The sequence below is a fragment of the Clytia hemisphaerica genome, unplaced genomic scaffold (assembly GCF_902728285.1).
Source record: "Clytia hemisphaerica strain Z4C2 unplaced genomic scaffold, Clytia hemisphaerica genome assembly, whole genome shotgun sequence".
Taxonomy (NCBI): Eukaryota; Metazoa; Cnidaria; class Hydrozoa; order Leptothecata; family Clytiidae; genus Clytia; species Clytia hemisphaerica.
Genome location: NW_027103300.1, coordinates 157,893 through 179,514, shown reverse-complemented (window position 1 = coordinate 179,514; position 21,622 = coordinate 157,893). Strand labels below are relative to the sequence as shown.

General features: G+C 35.4%; 4 protein-coding genes and 1 long non-coding RNA gene across 5 annotated transcripts in view; 4 read left to right on the top strand and 1 right to left on the bottom strand.

Moving 5' to 3' along the window:
* Window positions 1-3,466: 3,466 nt before the first annotated feature.
* LOC136810815 (uncharacterized) lies at window positions 3,467-4,579 on the top strand. The gene is made up of 2 exons (XR_010847158.1): window positions 3,467-3,539; window positions 4,042-4,579. It is a non-coding gene; the product is annotated as an uncharacterized lncRNA (long non-coding RNA).
* Window positions 4,580-7,239: 2,660 nt separating this feature from the next.
* On the top strand, window positions 7,240-8,239 carry LOC136810977 (zinc finger and SCAN domain-containing protein 29-like). Its single transcript, XM_067067576.1, has 2 exons — window positions 7,240-7,791; window positions 8,019-8,239. Exons 1-2 carry the CDS (start codon window positions 7,524-7,526, stop codon window positions 8,237-8,239), a joined length of 489 nt encoding a protein of 162 aa, XP_066923677.1. The 5' UTR covers window positions 7,240-7,523.
* A 398-nt stretch (window positions 8,240-8,637) lies between these two features.
* Window positions 8,638-9,786, bottom strand: LOC136810967 (uncharacterized). The gene has a single exon (XM_067067565.1). The coding sequence runs from the start codon at window positions 9,784-9,786 to the stop codon at window positions 8,638-8,640; it is 1,149 nt and encodes a 382-aa protein (XP_066923666.1).
* Window positions 9,787-10,012: 226 nt separating this feature from the next.
* Window positions 10,013-13,887, top strand: LOC136811298 (uncharacterized). Its single transcript, XM_067067917.1, has 3 exons — window positions 10,013-10,208; window positions 10,423-10,704; window positions 12,934-13,887. The coding sequence occupies exons 1-3, from the start codon at window positions 10,088-10,090 to the stop codon at window positions 13,815-13,817; spliced, it is 1,287 nt and encodes a 428-aa protein (XP_066924018.1). The 5' UTR covers window positions 10,013-10,087; the 3' UTR covers window positions 13,818-13,887.
* A 1,200-nt stretch (window positions 13,888-15,087) lies between these two features.
* The window catches only part of LOC136811290 (polycystin family receptor for egg jelly-like), a 79,209-nt gene continuing 72,674 nt past the window's right edge, over window positions 15,088-21,622 (top strand). The window contains exons 1-7 of the mRNA XM_067067909.1: window positions 15,088-15,285; window positions 16,010-16,080; window positions 16,447-16,585; window positions 17,310-17,395; window positions 18,367-18,670; window positions 19,532-19,669; window positions 21,095-21,304. Of these exons, the coding sequence (XP_066924010.1) occupies window positions 15,252-15,285; window positions 16,010-16,080; window positions 16,447-16,585; window positions 17,310-17,395; window positions 18,367-18,670; window positions 19,532-19,669; window positions 21,095-21,304 (982 nt within the window). The 5' untranslated portion in view covers window positions 15,088-15,251. The remainder of the gene's footprint in view (window positions 15,286-16,009; window positions 16,081-16,446; window positions 16,586-17,309; window positions 17,396-18,366; window positions 18,671-19,531; window positions 19,670-21,094; window positions 21,305-21,622) is intronic.

The window sequence follows — 21,622 nt, the reverse complement described above, 5'->3', positions numbered from 1 at the left end:
CTACAAAATCTATATTAATCTAGAGGAATTCGTTCTTTCTCTAACGTAAACATCAGTGAATTATTTCAAAAAGGTCAGAGAGAGATTCGATTTCCTTTCAATCTTTCTTTTTCCGAAAGTTACTGATTGATGTAAATCAAATTTCCACATCTTTTATGATAACATTGTTTCATCATTGTAAAACTCTCCATGGCGGTTTCTTCTGTCACCTTTGCAAAGGACGCTGACATTTTATTCTGGCTAAATTTATGTAATAATACCCAAATTTTCAATAGGAATTTAAAAAGTAAAGTAATAAAGGTGACACGCCCAAGTCGTCAAGGGCGATGTCTACGCCTAGGGTAGTCCCAAAATAGGGTATTCTAAACTTTTTCCCCTTTATTCTTGGCATAATGCTCTGGAAATTTTGATTAATCATCATGGCTTCTCAATTCCGGTTAGATCGAACCCACAGTTCTTTCAGAGCGAGCAAATAGTTTAGTCACGCTGTAGACCCCTTTTTTAGCTATTTTTTCAGTGGGAAAAGTTAATGTTTTTATTTAATGGCGACCTAGTTACAAAATTTTCAAATAACGTTTGTCGGTCAATGAAAATCAAGGAAAATATTATGTACACTGACTTTTATTTATGAGAAACAAAGTATATATAAAAAGCCCAAATTTCATTAACTGTTCGTTTAAATTTAGTGGTGACATTCATTGTTAGTTTGCCTTTTTCGACCCTGTTACTATTACTAGTTTTCATTTTTAAAAGGAAAACTGTAAAGTTTTGGAAATAGATTCATTGACAAATTAGATCCCCTACTGTGTCAAGAAACTCAAAGGAATAGATTGCGATTTATCTACATGAAAAATATTACAAGGAAACTGTTTCTATGAGAAAAATGTCAATGCAATGATTTTTATTGATCCAAGGAGCGAGGAGATGAGAAAGAGATGACTTATCGCTTTCATATTTTACCACACTTTCCTTTTTAAAATAAATTCATGTCTACTTGTAGCTTATGCTAACGTTCTTTTTAAGAGAACTGGAGCTTCATGTAGACACGGTATGCTACACAATCAAAACTTTAAAAGCGCAGTTAGACGCCTTATAAGTCTTATCTTTTTGACTAAAAAAACGAATTGACAATCTCAAAAAAAGGAAGCCCGATTTTTGACGTCCCTTTCCCCCATATTTTAAGTAGATGACGAAAGGAAACAATCTTGAATCTCGAATCTCGAATCTCAAAACTACTTTGGTCACATATTTTGGTCAGATTTAGAAATCAAAACAAATAGAGCTGATCTGTGACTCTCCTTTTTTTCAATTTGCATCCCTTTTCGTTCCCTTTTTAAAAAATTGGGCTCATCTGTTCGCAAATGTTTTATAAACAGGTCCCCCCTCTTATCTACCCCTAAAATTTCTTTGAAAAAGTGTTTGTTTTGATTAGCAGTTGTTTTCTAATTCTTCTTAAAAGTTTGACTTTCAAAAAGAAATTGCGCTTAATAGGGACTTGTGTATTAATTCCTCTTCTTCCCTCTCTGAAAATTCTTGACTTTATTTACGATTTCCTTTGTTCAAATTATACCAAAGATGTTCCCTCCGATTTTTTCATTATCTCTGATTAGTCACGTTCTTCACTGAGAAGTCTAATCTTGGAGATTAAAATTGATTTTATTTGTTTCTACATTTTTTGTGAAACAATGTTTTCGAGTAACAAGGAATCCTGTTTGATTCATATGTCTTCACTTGCAACCTCTTCCGAAACTGAAAAGCAATCCAGCTTTCCTTTTGTGTCAATTTTTTTTCCTATAAAGAAACAACTTTGTTTACATTTTGTTTACATAAGTTTAGATAAGACCCGTCCCTCTATTTTGTTGCCGCTGCAAGGATAAGTCATGAACCTCTGATAAGGCTCATTTTTCCACTATTCTGAGGCTCCACAAAACACCTCAATCATGGTGGGCTAGCCTCCCTCAGTAGGGACTTCTTTCAGCAAGGGATGTCAGCTCCCAAAGTGTGAGCAAGGGACTTTGTTAAAGACAGTTCTAGAGGTTTATAATCCCTAGTACAAATCGAGTACCCTTATAGTAGCAAGGTGCGTGGCTATAACCCAAACAGTTAAAGGGGTGTAAAATTAAAACAAAAATTGATAAACTGTCATCTTGGAAAAGAATGTCAACCAAAATTGGAAATAGTCTTTGCCTTATCGAATCGCTCAAATGGTATATTAAAGAAGGAAGAAACTTTTGCGAGGCGAAAATATCGCGAAATTTTGGGAATTTACTTTCGCGAATGGCGGCGTTCGGGATCGTTCGCGGAACTTAATATTCGCGATTTGGCCAAAAGATCGCAAACTCGCGAAAGTTTCTTCCTTTAAAGTAGGGCTCTACTGAATGTACCCTATTGAAAAGAACGCAGCTCAATGTACCCCTTCCTCTGCAATTGGGTAGTCGCTTTAAAGCCGTTTCTGAAAACACTATGTATTTGGTAGGAAAGGCTAGAATTTTTAAGCTTTTAAATTTAGAAACAAAAGAGGTGAAAATGATTCGGAAATTTAAAGGTCCGAAACATTAAAGGTCCCTAGTAAGGTAATGTGAATGGGAAAAAATAGAAATCTGAGTAGTTTTTTAGGCACTTGTACTGTAATAATATCCCTTTTACCTTAGTTTTTTGAAGTTGTAGTACACCCCTGTCTCGTAGCTCCGGTTGAATTTTTTCCCACAGTGGGATAAAAAAGATTTCTATCGAAATCGCAATGGGGATAGAAATTATATTTTTCCAAGCTAAAAAAATCAGTGTTGATTGATTTGGAGAGCAATTTTTGACACCTTCGTAAATAAGAGTGAGTGAACATAAGTCTTGATGGAAGGAAATATCGTTGAATTTCATGCAGCTGTTTGAATTGCTATCAATTAAGAAATACATAAAAGGGGCTTGCCTTTATTATTATTTCCTTCTGGAAAGTTCTAGAAGAAAGTGAGAATACGATTGACAAGGCTTTAACTTTGCTACATCTACATAGGCGGTTTTAGACCATGTCGAACTTATCAGGGGAAGAGATTTGTAATTGTAATTTCATTGTCAATTAACGAGTGTTGCACTCCTTCGCATGTTTCCGACGTACTTACTCTATTGTCTTAAATCCACCAGTGATCTATACCCATGTCCAAAAAGCCAAACGTTATACTATCAAATATATTATCAACCGCGATTTTCCAAAATTTTCAGCCTATTGACAATTAAAAAACAACCTAAAATTATCACCGTAAATTTGCGTTCGAATTTAAAGGGACGTTCCAAGATAATGATCGTAATTAAAGGTTTTGCGAAGAAATGATTATACGGGATTTAAAAAGGGGTGGAGCCATTTTAACTTGTTACTCTCTGTCCCTCATTGGGACCAATATCGAGACCCTCCAATTACATCTTTTGAAATTTCCATGAGAATTTGAAAGTCTGGTTGTTAGTCAGTACAGTATAAATAAGAGAAGATGTTCAGAAGAAACTACAGCGTTCTTCGAAGATTAGTAGAAGAAACTTCACTGCTGCTACTGGTAAGCATACAACTTTATTCTTAAGAGGCCTTTTCCTGATTTTTCTAAGCTTTTCGATGGTCTAATTATCTGGTCATTTCGCTATAAGAAACCTTTTGTTTAAAGGTTAAGAAGCCTATTCTTCTAATGGGCTCTTCCAGAAAAAAACCCTTCATAGGGGGTGGATATATTGTCCAGCCAGGGGTATGGAAAAAATCATGAAAAACTGCCATGTCCATGGGATGAATTTGCAATGTCCAGAGGTACATTTAAATGTCCAGGAGGCCGATTTGATGCTTGTCCAGTGGGTGAAAAATCGAAATGCCCAGGGGTAGATCATTGAAAAAATATATCCTCCACCCCCTATGAACGATTTTTTTGGAAGAGCCCAATGAAAGGATTGTCTTCGTTTTTCAAAACTATCAATATCGGAAGAATAATTGGACGTTCCAATGTCCCTGCTTCCCTCACATTTGCTACAGGCCTGTTAGCATTTTCTATTGTTGTTTGTCTAATGTTTCAGGAAATCAAAGATGGCGTCTATCATCAACAAACTCATTTTATTGGCTATCGTCATTGGATCATTGAGAGCATTGTCGATTTATGAAGATCCCATCATAACTGACTGCAAGAAGAAAGCCATGGATATTTGTGGTGGTGATACCGTTCTACAAGATGACGAAGTGAATCTCGATCGATCATTCATCAGACCAATTATTCCAACACATGGTTATTGTCTTTATCAAAACACACAAGAATGTATTAACAAACACCCTCCAAAAATGCCGCCTGTATTGCCAGGAGCAAAGTGTGAGATCACCCACTTGCAATATCCCTGTACTTTTCAAGGGGTATCTGAGCATTTCACAGTTTGGGTACCATCTTACCATTGTACCTACGACTCGCCACATTATTTTCCCTTGCTACATAAACCCATTGGAGAAGTTAATTAGAATCTCCATTTTTCAAACCTTTTGGGTGCCTAAATGAAGGAAGGAAGGAAGCATAAATGTATACGGTATTTAATTCGAATAATATTTGAAAGAAAGTATCATAAATGCCATTAAAAATGTTGTCGATTTCTTATTTATTACCATGGGGGCACTCGAAGTGAAAGAGGAATAAAAGGATAGTCGAAATCACTGATATACAAAAGATTTTTCCTCTCTGATCGCTAAGCAAAGAAAGATAGTTTCCATCAGATAGTTTCCGACCCTTCTAAGTTTGTCGAAATTAGATGAGGGATGTCGACATTAGACAAACTTACGATATTTCCCTAATGACCAAACCTAGACTGAAATCACGACTGGTGTACTCAAGAAGTTAAGGCACTTTTCGGTTCACTATTTTCTGACCTCAATCTTTTGTCTGATGTTGAGACTGATGTCGAAAACCAAAAGTTTAGAGTTATCTTATTTAAAATCATGGATTTTCTACCTATTAAGGTATTGCGTGATTGGAAATTGCATGCATGTATCCTGTTTTTTGGCATTCAAAGAAACCTTTTCGAGTAAAACTGTCATGAATTGTTAATGGGCTTTTTATAAGAACAAAATCTCTAACGGTATCAGACAAAAAATTGAGATATGGGTCATCCATAACACCCCCTTCTCACAGACCCAGTTAGGATTTTTTCAGCCAGTGGGGATAAAAACAACGGACTAAAACTCAATGGGGATTGATATTCCCATATTTTTTATGGCTGGGGATTTCAATTATTTTGTTTTCAAGTCAGAAAGTTCAGTGGGCATGAGAAAAAAAGCATCATGTTTTGCAGTGAGGATTGGTTTATTTGATTATTTTCAGTGGGGACAAAAATTGGAGTATATCTTTCCACCATTTTGACAATTTTTCCAGTGGGAAGGTCTCCCAGTGAGTCTGTGAGAAGGGGGTGTGAAAAGTACCGAAAAACATCCCTTCTCCTCTCCTTGTGCGCAGAAAAAACAATAGAAATGACATCATTCAACCAATAGACGTACTGTATTTCTTAACCCCTGTCCCCTTCACTGCGCACGTACTATATGGATTGCCCCATACCTGATACCCCGAGAAATTACTCGTTTTTTTCGCTGTTATAAAAGTGATCATCACCTGATTTTTTTCCTTTCTTTACTGATTTTTCCCCTTGAAGCATGGGGAGAATTTGTCGTTGTCGTTGCAATGATTTTCTCTTGGATAAAGAATTTTGACGTAAATTATTTTTCCTGGTATAGATACTGACCTTTATATATCCGGACCAAGCTATATCCGCCATCTTTGATTGGAGCTTTTTTTAAATTGGTACCCGAGAAGAAGCCATTGCAATGTTAAAAATTAACGTCTAACGGCGCTACATCATCAAAAGTTTTCGAGGAAAAGTAGATCTAGTGCTCTCGATGCATTTTCACCGCTATTGAGTAGTGCCGCCATTAGTGTTTCAAAAAAACTCCGATCAAAGATTTTGCTTGGCCAGGATTGAGTATTGAGGGATATATAAAGGTCAGTGGGTAGACTCGAACCTAGTCTCCTCCCGATTTAAGGTTTGATAAAGTGTATTGGGGCGCGGGGGGTTTTCAGGGGTCTCAAATACCGTCATACCGACAAAAAATTGGGTCAAATACCGTAATACCGTCGATAAGGGAAGCCTAATTACCTTATTACCGATATCGGTAGAAAATGAAATATCGTAATCCCGTCGTTTTTTTCTGGTAATACCGATTTACCGGGGAAAAAAATACCAAATACCGTCGTACCGTAAAAGTGACGTATTCGGCAAATTCTGACAGTAAACTCCCTGCATAGTCTAGGGGGTTGGTTCTCCGACTGCCGGGGCAGACTTACTAAAGAAAAACTTTAAAACGAAAAGTTCCAGTTCTTTTGCTTCTTGCTGATGCCACGGTTAAAGCCAAAAATTGCCCTAAAATTTAAAAGATCTTGTTTTCCTCACTAAATTCTTATAGAAAACGCAAAAAATGTACTCGAGGTCTGTTCTACACTATACATCTGTTCTCGTCTCTTTCGATTCTTTATTCTTAAGAAAAAAAACAAGTTTTGAAACACAGTAGAAAAGTTTCAAAAGTTTCAAGAAAATTCAACATGCGTCATCGTGGATTGTTATTTTTCTCTACTTATTATCATTTACTTTTTGACTTTAGTATTGTTTTTCTTTTTCCTTTTCAAATTTAAGGCTCCCATTTTTTTGTTCCTTGATTTTTGATTGTATTGTTTTTTTAATTGTTTTTGGTCACAGCCAATCAGATCAGCTTCTCAGGATTGGACCCTCTATAAAATACAAGGGTCTTAATCAAATTCTAACAGTGCGGTCACACTAGAAAAAAAAATCGTTAAATAACACCCGTATCCATAGTAACAAGACAAAATGTAGTCTGACCGCTTGCAAAAAAATAAATCTTCTATTCAAATTTATATAATGGGTCTAATTATTAAACCGAAATAAGACATGCTCCCGAGCATGTCTTAAAATTTTGACTCTATTGTTAAAATTAGGGCCCATTTATTGAGTATGAATAGGTGCTCGAAACAAAAGAAGAATCAGATCAGAAGAACACACTTTTTCATATTTTTCATGAGTGAAAAAAATGTGTCTGTTTTTTTTTTGTGTGTTGTGATTTGATGTGGTTTGATTGAGTCATTGAGAAGAGAAGAAAAGTTGAGGGAGAATTGGATTTGTTAAAACAAGTATTTTTGGATGAAAATGTCATGTCATTTCTTTCCGCCACCATACTACCATCCAACATACTATCAAAACTACCAAGCAGCAGTGCAAAATTTTCCTAACCAGGAAATGCATCAGCAGCAAAATCTGCCACAAACAAGACCGGTTTTTCCAAGTCAACAAGCTTACCAACAACCGAATCAGCCACAAACAGGATCAAATTTTCAACAGAATCAGCTACAAAGCGAACCGTCGACCGAACAACCCTCGACATCACAATCACAACAAGAGATAGCTGGACCTCAGAACAGACCACTACATTAGTTTATTTATGGGTTGAGAATCAAGACATGTTGAATTCGACAAATGCTAACAAAGCGTGGGGTAAAATAAGAGAGGCAGTTAACAAAGTAAACGGAAAGCCCAAAAACATTACAAAATGTAAAGCCAAAATAAAAGGACTGAAAGACGCATACAAGAAGTGTAAGCAGCACAACGAGGGAAAGAGTGGTGTTGAATTTAAGACGTGCAAATTCTATCAACAATTGGATCGGGTCCTTTCAGATAAACATGTGATGACCATGCCAAATGTCAAAGAATCTGGACAATCAAAACCAGGTAATTGTTTTGTTATAGCATGATCTAAAATCTCGAGGCGTAAATGAAATGGATGTTTGTACTTTTCTTTTAATTTTCAAAACCCTTCTAAATTTGTTGATTTTAACCCATGTGAGAGATGATCGATATGATAGAAAAAAAATTTAAATTAAAATAAAATTTTGAGCATTTTCACACACCCAGTGAGTATGTTTCTTTCTAATTCTTTTTGCAATTTCCATCATCAGATTGTGCAGACGATAGAGCCGAACCTGCCGAACCAGACGATTGGACATGTGGCAAATCCATCCTCCAACAAGAAGATGAGCTTATTGAATCAGAAGATTCTGATATTGATACAGAGACGGCTTGCAGAACGGGTATCAATGACACGTTTGAAGAATCTGAGGGTACTGTCGAAAACAAGAAACCTGAGACGGAAATGAAAACAAGAACAAACGAAAATTGACTGATTTAAATGATTCAAAAAAGAATAAGAAGAAAAAAACATTCCACGAAGAACTACTTGATGTTCAGAGAGAACAAATTGATTTTTTCAAATCTTCCGAACAAAACTACACAAAATTCATGAGAGAGTTGGTGGAAAACCAACAAAAACATGACGCAGAAGAAAAAAAACGCGATAGAGATTTTTTCTTACAGTTAGGAAACATTTTATCTGGTGGTCCTGGTGGTCAAAATCAAAAGTGAAAATATTTTGGTAACACTTGTCTTATGTTTTTTTTCTAGAAAATTTAAAAGTTGAAACATTATACTGTTTTTAACGGTTTTTAGTTAATATTTTAACATTTCACTCTCATTGAACACTACATGAAAAGTACTACTCGTTTTGTTCTAAATATATTTTCAATATTGTTCTTGTTTTTCTTCTCCCAGCGGATAAATGTCTTGGTTAACTCGTCGTTGTTGCCTTGCTCGCCTCTCGTTTCTCAGTATGTTATCTAACATTCCATCTTCATCGATGTATTCGTCATTCATTTCTTGACAAATATTGTGTAAAACGCAGCAAGCGATAATCTGATCAGAAACATTTTCGACTTCAGCGTCAAGGCGCGTTAGTAAACATCTCCACCGAGCCTTTAAAATACCAAATCCCCTTTCCACCGTGACTCTAGCAGAGCTGAGTATTTTGTTAAACCGTTTTTCTGACCTCGTTAAAGCGGGAATAAAAGGATAGGGTTTGACTAGCCATGGAACCAGAGGGTAAGCTCCATCTCCCAGTAAAAGTGGTCGTATAGTGTTGTTATCAATCCGTTTAGTAGGATCAGTTAGAATTTCCAAGCGTTCTGCTTTTCGAAATAGCGACGTATGAGCTAACACTCGGGCGTCATGTATACTCCCTGGGAACCCAGTTGCGACATCTAGGATCTTTAGATTTCCACCAACAACTGCTTGAGTGTTGATTGTATAGCATTGCTTACGGCTGTAGTAATCTCCCTTATGTTCGCTTGCTGGTGCAGTTATTTTGATATGCGTTCCATCAATTGCCCCTACCACTTGTGGAATTTTACAGTTTGTTTCCTCTTTGAATCGTCCTATTTCTTCTCTAGTTTCATCTCTTGTAACTGGGAAATGGATAACCTGACCCGAAATCCTCGAAAGTTCCTTGTAAAAATCCCTCGTAATTGAAACAGCAGTAGACTTTGCAACACCAAAAGTTTTTCCGACTGTTCTATATGCATTTCCCGTCGCTAACCTCCATAATCCAATCGCAATCCTTTTTTCAATCGGTACAGCCCTGCGAAGTTGCGTGTCTTGCTTTGCTAACCTTGGACTCATCAATCTTACAAGCATTTCAAAAGTTTCCTTTTTGATTCGGAAATCTTGTCGCCATTGGCTATGACGGACATTATTATCAATTTCATCTCTTCTATCCCATAGATCAGTAAACCAAAATTCGTGTCTTTCAAGGGCCCAAATCTTTCGCTCGTTGCGAGCCAGAAACGGGCGGTTCATCATCAAAGCTAATCTCTTCATTCGTTTGTAATGCAGCATATTAAGAAGTGTAAAAGTACGAAATCGTTTGATTCGTTCCCATTTTTTGCGAAGAAAATGTTTGAAAATTATGAAAATTAATAAACGTCTTGCGCTCATGTTTACGTCCCTTTAATGATTAGACTGCTTGATTTTTCTCTTTTGAACTTTGCCGAAAATTGAGTTTTAAATTTAAAGTCAGACAGCGTTAAATTTGTCTAGTCTGACCGCACTGTAATAGATTAAGTTATTCGATTAACACTTATTAACAGTTATTTTGTTTGACTTCTCGGAGAAGGGGGCTTTAAATTTGTATGCGATAATGCCTCGTTCTTTTCTTATAAAGAAAACCAATTTACGTTTTTCTTCGGTGACTTGTACAGACAAACGCGGCACAATTTTACCACTTGACGATCTGGAACAGAAAGAAGTATTTATAACAGGTAAGCGGAAATTTGTTAAGCGGGATAGGGGGACTAATCACGCCTTTAAACTGAAACACTCGGCCAAACTATTGTGGAGCCCTAGAAGGAACTTGCAAAAATATTTCCCCAAATATATATATAGATGAGATTAGTAAGTTGAATGAATGAATTGATTGGTTTCAAAAGAATTTCTCGGAAGATAGAATTTATCGTCTATTTTCGTTTCTTCCAGAAAAAGAGCAACGCCTCATTGAGGAGGACGAAGATGAAAAGTCTTATTCAACTATCTCGATGTGTCGAACGCCTATCCCGCCCTATTATTTGAAAAAAATCGAGGAGGGTGGAGAAGAACAAAAAGAAAGGATGGAAGACAAGCATAACGTTCGAGCGTCCGAACAAGGTCGCCCGTCACCCGACTCACCACATTCCAGACACTTTCCGCCACCGCAAGAATACACATTTCTTCCGATCAAACATATGGGCCACCGTGATCATGAAGTCCCATCCCGATATGGTGAGTCTATGTTTCTGACCGCATTCTTCATGACCCCCGGAATCGAATTAAGGGGGCCATAAAGATATGTCGCCAACCATGGTTGGGCGACGAAGAAAATTTTCGACTTTTCACCCTTTTCACCCCCGGTGACGGGGGACATGATCTTGCTGTCTTTTTACTAAAATTTATTAAGGTTGTATTTATAGTATGCCATATTGGAAAAAAAAGATTTCAAATCTATTCTTTAGCCGTGCAGTAAATTTTCTCACCAAATTGTACACTGTTTTGTTCAAGATATGCAAAAATATATTTTCCTGAAGATGTTTATCTCAAAAAATGTTGAAATGGATTTTAAGATTTTCACATCTGGTACCTTTAAGATGACATTAAACTGAAATCATTTTCTTGATTTTTGGCATAGATAAAGTTAACAGAACTTTGGATTAAAGTTTTCAAATTTGAAAGGAAAAAATAGATTGTGGAATGACGAATGAAGTAAAATTTTGAGTACTTTAAGGAATTAAGTCCTGTCATAAAATATGGCAAAGTAAATATTTTTTGCAAAATTTAAGTTCTTTTTTTAGTTTCTGTGGTTTCATTTTTTTTTTTTTTCTGCAGAGAAGCGATAATTTACCCTACGATTTTGGTATTTTTGCATTTCTATCCTTTTGAATTTGTGAAATTACTACAAATGTGAGAAAGTATGACCATTCACAATACAATGAAATTAGATTTTTCGGGTACTGTGCTGTTCTTCGTAGTTTCTGCGGAAAAACTTTAATTCAAAAATCGGCGAAATTATTTTTGCATGCATTTTTTTCTTTTTTTTCGGACACACTGTATAGTATAGAAATCAAATGTGATTAAATTTCATTTCATTTTAATTTTCTAAAAAAAAGTAAATCTCCTTTTGACAAATTTCTGTTGTAAATCTTGTCTTATAACTTTTTGATTTTCACAGTTAGTTACAGCTAAGATCCGGTTCCCCTTTTCTTGTGAGATTTTATGATCTTTTTCTCCTCAGTTGGCCACTTTTTGCAACTACACGCTTTTCATTATCTTTTTATAAGAATGGTGTAAATCCGCTTCATCAGGAATATTCTTAACTTTTTTGGGAAGATCATCCTAAAATATTCTTACAGTATTCTTTAGGTTAGGATCCTAATTCAGGCTAGACTTAAAATACTAATGTACTACATATGTACTAAATACATAGGTCTCAAGCATAAAATCGCATTTTTGTGAAAGGGGTGAAAATGCTCTAAAAATGGCATTCTTTTAAGCTTGAGTAGCAAAATTCCATGATGGTGATATTCTTAATTTTTTGGCCATTTTCATCATGGACATTCTTATAAAGTGTATTTTTATAAAAAAAGCGTGTAGTTGAAATAGTATTCCTTTTCTAGATAACACTCCGTCTAAGAAGTCGTTTTTTATTTGAAGGATTTCTTTCATTTAGAAATAGAATTATAAATCACCATGAAATACCTACAAGAGGTCAAACCTGTGCAAAGAAAAACAAAACAATAAAATGAAACGAAATTAAAAGACAATGAAAATACAATTTGATCATATACAATTTTTTTCCCGATTCTTCAAAAACGGGGTACTTTGAAATCGAAGAGAGAAAATATGAACCTTTTTTCCCCTGAAATTTTTATTATTTACTCAGATCTCAGCAGGGTTGACATGGATTCCTTACTATCAAACCTGCACTTTATTAAACCTATTTCTTTTACTTTTTCCATTTGCGAAAAACTTATTTTTCACAGTTGATAGAGATTTTGTAAAAAACCGATTGCATTTTTTTATTTCAAATGATTTTCTTGATAACCTCGCAATGACACCTTGTTTCCTTCCCATGAACCTTGCTAGGGTAACGGAAGCATTTACTTTACGAAGATCATCTCCCGCTCAAAAATAAACTGGGAGCCAGTTTTCTCTATATGCCCCAAGACCTTGTTAGCTTTAATTTCTTTGAATGGCGGCTTTTAACTCTCTAAAGTGGGCCTAGTATGGAAACATTGGAAGGCTGTAAATAGGGGATGTTCTGTTTTAAGATAATTATCTATGCGTGACTGAGTAGTCAAAACAGAGTTTCTGCATTCGATCAAAAATATATATTTAATTATTTTCATAAGGTGTAGCTTCGACTATCACTCAGATCTATAACATTCCTCCGTGTGCAGCTAGCTGTTAGCCCATTCATAGAACTATAAAGTCATTTCTATTTATCTTTCAATCCAGGCTCGAGAACACCAGAATATTTCCTACCGCCAAACAATGGACCAATTAGCCACCACTCTTATGATCGATTCGCCTCTTATTTCCCATCGCCGCACAGCCCCGAAGCCATCAATAACAAACATCATAAAATTCCTATCCGTCATTTATATTTTAAAAACCCGCCACCGCGCTGGAGCCCTAATGAATATGATGGCCGCCTTGTTGAATCACCCAATTCACAGATAGGATTTTGGCGACAATTACATCCTTTAAACTACAGCCATCAGCCATCAATGGATATTGAAAATCCAACCAAAGTGAAATCACAAGACGGAGACAGATACGGCTGCTCACAATGCGATAAAGCTTTTAACACCGTACACGGGCTAGAAGTTCACGTTCGGCGCTCACACGCCGGTAAGGTGCGGCCCCATCGTTGCGACTTATGCGGGAAAACGTTCGGTCATAAAATCAGCTTAGAGCAACACAAGGAGACAATTCATTCTGCTTTCCGTAGTTTCGATTGTACCGAATGCGGGAAATCATTCAAGCGCTCTTCAACGCTTTCAACTCACATGCTTATCCACAGTAACACTCGCCCTTATTCTTGCGGTTATTGCGGAAAACGATTTCACCAGAAATCGGATATGAAAAAACATACCTACGTTCATACGGGGGAACGTCCTTACAAATGTGGAGCTTGTAATAAATCATTCAGTCAATCTTCAAACTTGATCACTCACATGCGAAAGCATAGTGGTTTTAAACCATTTCATTGTGATTTATGCTCAAGAGAATTTTACAGGAAAGTTGATCTACGACGCCACTTGTTCATTCATCATAAAGACTTTATTGTCAGTAGAAATGCTACTGGAATAGTAGGCAACGAAAAACTTGTTCGATAGGGGAACTTATTTCGCAAAGAATCAATTTGCCGAATTTCGCCAGAAATAATAAATTACCGACTCGTCCAAATATGTTCCTCTCTAATTTTGAATATTGTTAAGATTATTTCTCGTTATATTTTCTCGGAGGGGGGAGGTTGGGAGTGGGCTATTTGAGGAAAGTTGATGAACCTTAAAATCTTAAAAGTAACGAGTAACTTATTATATGATAATTTAATACGGATAAAAAACATACTCTGCTATTTATGGAATTTGGGAATTTTTTAACTAAAATGTATCATCGTGCAAGGGAATCCCCAAAAAACTCTGAAATAAATATAATGAAGTACTAAAGGTTTTTTTTTGGTAATGGGGAAATTGGGAATTTAGAAAAAATAAGAACTCTTTCATTTTTGTATGAAATTATTTGAATTCCTTGGAAGTTATGGGACCTTTATTTTTTTATAAATAAATCAATAAATTCAAGATTATAAGCCTTGTTAGTTCATGTTCATAGTTATAATAATTAATTACTGATATTGTAAAGGTCGTTTCTTCCTTTATGTGTGTTTTTCTGTGGAAAACTTGTTATCCTTCCTCGTGTTAAGTTTTTTTTTCATCCCATTTCCACCCATCCACCGCCCTCAATAACAGGTCCCCCTTGCGGTTTGCGTGAACGCGTGAATGGGCTTTTATGGTTGCGTGAATGCTAGAAAATCGGAAAAAAATGCGCGTGAAAAAAAACGTGAAAATGCACTTTTTGATTACTGTAGGTTTGGTTAGAATACTTGAATCTGCGCTGTGAATACGTGAATTTTCGCAATTCCGCCGATAATGTGCAAATTTCCCCGATTTTCAAATGTCTCCTCGATTCTTACCGAAGATTTCACTGATTTTTCTGAAAAATCGGGTTTGCGTGAAACTGGAGAAAATTTTCGCTTGAATGTGTGAATTTCGAAAAAAAACGTAACTGCATGAAGTATGTGTTCGCTGGGGGAGGGGGGCAATTCTTCATCAAAATTCATCGTTTTAAGCAATTTCAACAATTTGACTTTTTATTGTGGTTTGGAGTCAAGTCGCAACATTCATGGTAGTTTTTCTATCTATGACCATTTTGTTTCATCATGAGAAGATTTCTGAATGGTTATTCGTAAATAAATATTTATTCACATCTAAAACTCTATCCATTGTCATGGCATCATTTAAACACTTTTTGCTATTTTTGAAAAATTTATCAATTCTCAAGTCTCAATTTATTCTCCATTAATTCTTCAAGTCATTTTTTTCTCTTGGCATGTCATACAAAGTTAAATCTGTGAAAAAAACTACAAAATAAAAGTTTGTACAATCTTTTACGTTTAGTAAATTTTTTTTTGTTTGTAAATCATCCCAAATATGAAATTTGGATGACAATTTTCATAAACTGGATTTCGGGGTCATACTGTAATTGTTAAAATGGCTCCTACAAGATGGATTTTTGTTTTAACAGGTAAGGCAAGATCGAGTTGATTTTTTTACTGACCAAATTCTTTAAAAAATCGAAATCAAAGAAAAATTGTGGATTAGTATTTTAATGGGATAAAATTTCATTGGGATAAAATTTCTTGTTTTTTGCGGATTTGGATATGCGAAATATTTTTATACAAAAGTCAAAGAATGTCAAATAAATAACTTTTTACATGTTTACTGACATCAAAAAAATCGCTAGTAATGTAATCTCAATAACCAACACTCAGATTCAGCAGTAAAAGACACATGGTTGTGAAAATATTGTCTCCCAATAGTGCCATCCGCAAAATCAAATGCTTGCGAAATCTTAACATTGCGCGGATGAGCTCAACTGTGAAATTTAATCCCATTAAAATAGTCCATGTTTTTTTTAATTTTTAGAAATACATATACTAGATTTCGTTTTATTAAATACCTCAACCTTTTTTGTGTCTTGTTATTCCCATATGGGAATCGATTTAATTTTCTTGTTTTCCTTTTTTGTTGGTTTTTACCGACCAACCCAACCCCTCCATAAGCGCATACAAAATACCTTTGGTGGCGTGTGTTTATGCCGTTTATTCAGTTTTCAGCTTCACATTTGAAATTTCAATACTCCTTCAAAAGTTAAAATGATCTTTAGTTAGCCACCAATTTTGAGCGAATTTCAAAAGTGATCTTTCCCTCCACCTATCAGCTTCCTTATTTTTTTAAATATTTTTCAGTCGTAATGCTCCCACTGTGCATAATATCTCAGAACTTTATCATGTACCAACCACAACCTAACGATGATCAGGTTTGAACAACAATTCTTATCTTGTTAATAACCTCTTGGCCATCGCTATTGGAAATATTTTTTTAACAACTGTATCCAAGCTGACTAGCGTAAAACAGACCCGGAACAACCGTTAAAGTGGGGAGACTGAAGTCTTAAAATCAGATAAGAAATTTGAGAAAAAAAATTCTTTTACTTAAAAGCGGGGAGGCTGAAGTCTCCCTGCGAAGGGTGCAGTACGCAATGCTGGTGAGCCTCAATGAAGACGAAATGTTTATGCTGCCGAAATCTTCCTTGGATTATTAAAACCTTAAATCTCCCGAAGGAGGATAGTTGTACAAAGATTCTCATTTCCTGACAAAATATATTTTTCCACTTTTGTTATAGGTATTCCTTATGGTGGGTACTCACACTAAATTAAATATCGGTGAAAATATTTCGGACGAAGTTGAAATATCGTTAGGTACTGATGATGTTGGTGATGAAGATGTTGTCCTCTTTGTAAATGTTCAACAATGGACACCAGGTAAAACCATAGATATCTTAAATAAAACCTTAGATGGAGCTTCTCTATATTTCCAAGCAAAGGCAGTTGATAATGCGTTAATCTTAAAACCAATCAACCAATCAGCTGCTGTTTCCCTGATGTAATGTAAGAGAACGTTGAATTGATACATGTCATGAATGCACCTGGCCCCGTCAAGGGGGGGGGGCAGGTTGGGGCCTTATTTTTAAGTCAACCTGTTTTTATACGATTAAACACTGCTTTATTTTGTTTATTCTAAAACTTCAATTGAGCTAGAATCTGACAATGTGTGCATGTGTGTCTGTCACAAAAACTTTAGGGCAGCCTGAAGACTTCAAAAAATAATCGGATTTGGCTGAAATTTTGCACTCTTGTTCCTCGGGGGAATATCTGGGGGTGCTTTTTCATTGATCGGATTCGAGTTTATCAGGAATAATGACGTCTTCGCGGGGGATGTTCATAATGAATGAGCATAAACTCAGCTGAGAATAGTTTTAGGTGAGTTTACACTAAAAACACAACTTTCAAAATTTTGCGTAGTTTTAATTTCACGATTTCGCGATGAAAAAGATATACACGAAAAAAATACGATCCTCGTGGGGTCTTGGTGAAACCAATTTAAAACTTCCTAATGTAGTTTTGTTGTCTTGTTGTTGTCTTTAATATGATAGTTGCAAAAATTATTGGATCATAGGCTTTTTTTATTTTTTTTATTATTATTTAGGTGTTGGATCCTATAACATTTCGGTGGATGGTGAAGTGAAAGGAACTGCGTTTTTCAATGCAAGTGATGTTCTTGATATTCAACTGGTAAGATGATAAAAAAATTTCAACGGGGATATTCAGAAGTTTATTTTAGATTTTTGACATGCAAAATCCTTCTTTGGTTCCGGCCAAGGTTGGCAAAACCCTCCAATATTTTTGTTGCCTAAATTGTTCTTTAAAATGAAAATGATACAATTTTTTAAATCTATAAATGGGTTCTTACACCCAGTTGTTATGTTAAAAGCTATTGTCAAAATCTTGCTAAAATTCAAAATCTTGCATCGTGAAATGAAAGAATTTAAATTTTCATTTTAATTGAAGTTACTTTGATAAATCTACTCAGAATGTACAAAGATAGAATGTACCATAATGCAGCTATAGCTGAAACATAAATGCAAACGATTTGTAAGAATCTGTCTAAAAAACTTGAAGAGTTTAAACTACATGTTAACCTTTCGATCATCTTAGTGGGAAGGAGGCAAAGAATTTTTTTTGATGACTTTTGAAATTTTTATCCAATTGACTTGAATTGGCATCTTTGATGAAAATTTCGGCATCATTGATGACGTCATCGCCACCTGATGACGTCATCGTTATTTGAAAGTACCGAAAGTAGGACCCCCTCTAACTTTTTTTTCAGTTTAATATTTTTTTCTCAAACTTTGTGAGGCAGCTCCATATGACATGTATTTTTAGGGCAGGGGTCATTTTCTTGCCACCTGTTGGTATTGTGTATTTTACAGACCGGTCCAAAATTGTCCTTTTTTGCCTAAACACCCTAGGATACTGCATCTAGTAATTGGAAAATGCTATTGACTTGTGTTAGGTTTCATCTTTAATTATCCATATTTACCACTGTTCAAAATTTCAAGGTCATAGCACTGGTCAATCTTGAGATTTTAAGGGAGATTTTAAGATTCTTCCCCTAGCCCCTAGTAAAAAAATAGGAAGATACTCAAAGGGTTAAACCAACACTCCGAGAAACTCTCTTAACCTCAGATTTCTTCTTGTTTTAGCTTCAAGATCATGCCCACACTTATTATTTCGCATATAAAATAACTGTCATATTCAAAAGCACCGATACTGCGTATAAACCGCTCAATACAACAAAGTGTGTCGTTACACCAAAACACAAAACGTACATGATTCCAGAGTACCATGAATTCTATCTTGAAGATATTCATCTTGGTTATACTGCACATAATAATTATACTTATGGATTTTATCTATATGGCTCTGCAACCCATCCCAGAGCTGTTCTCGGTATATACGCAGATGTACGGTGTGGGTGTAAGAGTACAACTGGACATTTTGGCAACCGTGAGTTTTATGTAAAATATACTTGTGTTAAGGCTACACTGTTATTTTTTTTGCTAGTCCTGCATTGAAATACTGTATAACTTTTTGGGATTTTATGGATTTTAGTAGGAGTGTTAATTCGAGGGGGCATTTAAAAGAAGGAAGCGTTCATTCCAAGTAATACGGTAATAATACGAGGTTTTTTTGCCAATTTAATTGTTCTGTTTTTTTGTTGTTTTTTTACCTTGAGTGGCGCAGAAAACTACTTTCTTGCACATTATTTAGAAAATCATTTTTACCACCACTACATATAAGCTACCTTAAGGGTACTAATCTTCGCGGCTGAAACCCACTTTTTGCCGAAATTCTTTCATATAGATTTTTAGTAAACATTTCATTTCGTGGAACTAATTTTCGCGGTAGACACTCAAAAACGCGAAAACTAGTTCTGCAAAAATTTGTTCAACGAAAATTAGTTCCCGCTCCAATTTTCTACCCTGTAAAAAATACGGTGAACTACTGTAGAACCCGCCTGGTGATGTTGGCACATCAAAGGGTGATTTACATATATTATCGCTATCGGTCAAAACTTAGTGGGCCCTAAGTGAATTTTGACTTGGTGACTAAAATTAGGGCCGACTAAAAATTTGGGCCGACTAAAAATTTGGGCCAACTAAAATTTGGGCCGACTAAAAATTTGGTCAACTCTCTTAGCGCACTCACTTTTGATCCGGCTGAGACATAAAAAATGGTCCGATTTTGCAGAAGCTTTTTCGTTTTTTCAAAATTTCCATTTTTCTTGACTTGGGGACGAACTTTGTATTCCTAATATCTATAGTAATAAAGGTACGTATTATGCATACCTAATTTTGTTACTTTCAGGAAATCACCATGACATTTGGCATATATCACCTAATAATACAGTCGTAGAGTCTATTTTTGGCAGATTTGGATGTGCAGATATACCATTTGATCACACTCTTTATCAAGATTATGGTGAAAATGGAATCCTCGCATTTGGTAAGAATTTTTCTTCGGATGAAGAAAATGACTTTTGATTTCAAAAAGCCAGTTTAACCTTAGCCTGGGGGCGACTTTATAGCTTTTTAATAAACTGGATGGCGTTGATAAGTGGCCCGGTGTAATTTGGCCGACTTGATTTTTTTGCTTTGTTTGAGGTGGTAGCAAATCCAGACCACTAGATCCAGTCCCCTTTTTGGCGCAAAACAAGCAGAAAACTATGACCAAGGGGATCGTTTGTTTTCAAAATTTGGAGGTGTTTTTGTATTCGTTTTGTAATCGTTTGATAACGAAATTGAAAAATATCCAAGGAGGCGATATCCTCCACTGGAATCAGGGCCATCAAAATCATCAAAAAGCAAAGTTCAGTCAGAAGTAGACTCTAGTTTAGCCTGTACATTCAAAATGGCGACTACTTATCTTGCAAAACCAATACAAAGTGATTATATTTCAGCTAGAGGTAGACGATTCTATCGTCCGTTACAGGGTTAGTAAAGTCGGGAAAATATATATGCGCGGGGAGTTTACAGCCGTAATGGCGTACACGGAAGAAAGTAGGCGGTAGAGTTTTGAAAAACGTCGAAGTTCTTTCAATGTTTTGAGCGATCATGTTCAGACGTTACAGTTCCGTTTCGTTTCGAAACGATATGAAATCATAACGTTTAAACATGGTCTGAGTAGTGCTACCATGGTACCGTTCCAAAAAATTTTGATCAAGGATTTTGGCCTGCGGGTTTACATAAAGCTTGGTGGATAAAATGGATATCAATCACAACACGCAGAAATGAACATATCAAAATTTCAAATGGAGGGAATCAGATTCAAATTTTACAAGCTAAGAGGGGGACAGAGAAACATTTTCAAAAATGTCGAAACCTATCATACTTAAAGTATTAAGATAATAATACACGGGTTTCGAATTAAATCTGGCGCGAGAGAAAAAATCAAGTAAATAAAAGGAGCGATAAGGAGAAATGCCTTATAAAAGGTTGATAGATTTCCTTTCTTCTCTTTTGAAAGCCAGGTGTTCATTCAAAAGATGTTTTTCTATTTTAAATTCAATAAAAGAAATATGATTAAACGATTGACTTTTTATTTTAATGTTTTTTGTTTTCATAATGACCCATAAAGTCTGTCAAAATGGAAAAATGAGCTAAAATTGCTTGATACACGGCCAATTTTCGTTATGTTTACTTGATATTTTTCGTGCAAATTTACATGGGATCAAAGCTAAAGCTAAGCAAAAATTTAATTCGAAACCCGTGTATTGAGGAGGGAAGTGATTCTTTAGAATAAATATCTTTTGGGAAAATAGATGCGATTTCCCAGGAAAACTATGCCTTGGAAACAGATGTTTAAAAAAATGTTTAAAAAAGGTTCTTTTGGGATGCTCTACTTTAATGTAAACATTCATTTATTTTATAGGTATTGAATTAAAATCAAGTTTTTGGAACGTGACAATAACCTTTGTCAATGGTACTCAATTAAATACAAAAAATGCAGGTTATATCCGTTACCGTATCTTCAGCGGCACAAAATGGATCGGGGTCCAGAGAATCGAAGTCCAATATCCTGACACGTACACTGGTGAAGACATAAAAAGATTTTGTACCCATGATACATATTTGAAGGCGGGTAAGGAGAAAATTTACTAACCTTAGTTAGTACATGATTATTTTGTTATTAAGTCTGAAAGGGGTCCGAAAGGACAAAATATTCGAAACTAAAAAAATCACGAGTACAAATTTCGAATTGTACGAATTATTATGTGATTACGAGCTAATCGCGCAATGGGTTTCTTTTTCCCCGTTAAGAAAGTAAATTACACTGAAAGTTTTATATTTTTCTCTTTTCTCTATGTTTTTATTCTATTGTTGCTTATAGTTATAGATTTTCTTTCTCACAAAATTAATTTCGAACGCAATTAAAATTAAAACGTTCGATGAAAAAAAA

What these genes read in the sequence shown, in the direction of transcription:
- LOC136810977 (XM_067067576.1), top strand. Translation starts at nt 7,524, where the DNA reads ATGTTGAATTCGACAAATGCTAACAAAGCGTGGGGTAAAATAAGAGAG. An exon ending in ATCTGGACAATCAAAACCAG is followed by an intron (nt 7,792 to 8,018) that starts GTAATTGTTTTG and finishes TTCCATCATCAG; the next exon opens with ATTGTGCAGACGATAGAGCC.
- LOC136810967 (XM_067067565.1), bottom strand. Translation starts at nt 9,786, where the DNA reads ATGCTGCATTACAAACGAATGAAGAGATTAGCTTTGATGATGAACCGC.
- LOC136811298 (XM_067067917.1), top strand. Translation starts at nt 10,088, where the DNA reads ATGCCTCGTTCTTTTCTTATAAAGAAAACCAATTTACGTTTTTCTTCG. An exon ending in GAAAGAAGTATTTATAACAG is followed by an intron (nt 10,209 to 10,422) that starts GTAAGCGGAAAT and finishes CGTTTCTTCCAG; the next exon opens with AAAAAGAGCAACGCCTCATT. An exon ending in TGAAGTCCCATCCCGATATG is followed by an intron (nt 10,705 to 12,933) that starts GTGAGTCTATGT and finishes CTTTCAATCCAG; the next exon opens with GCTCGAGAACACCAGAATAT.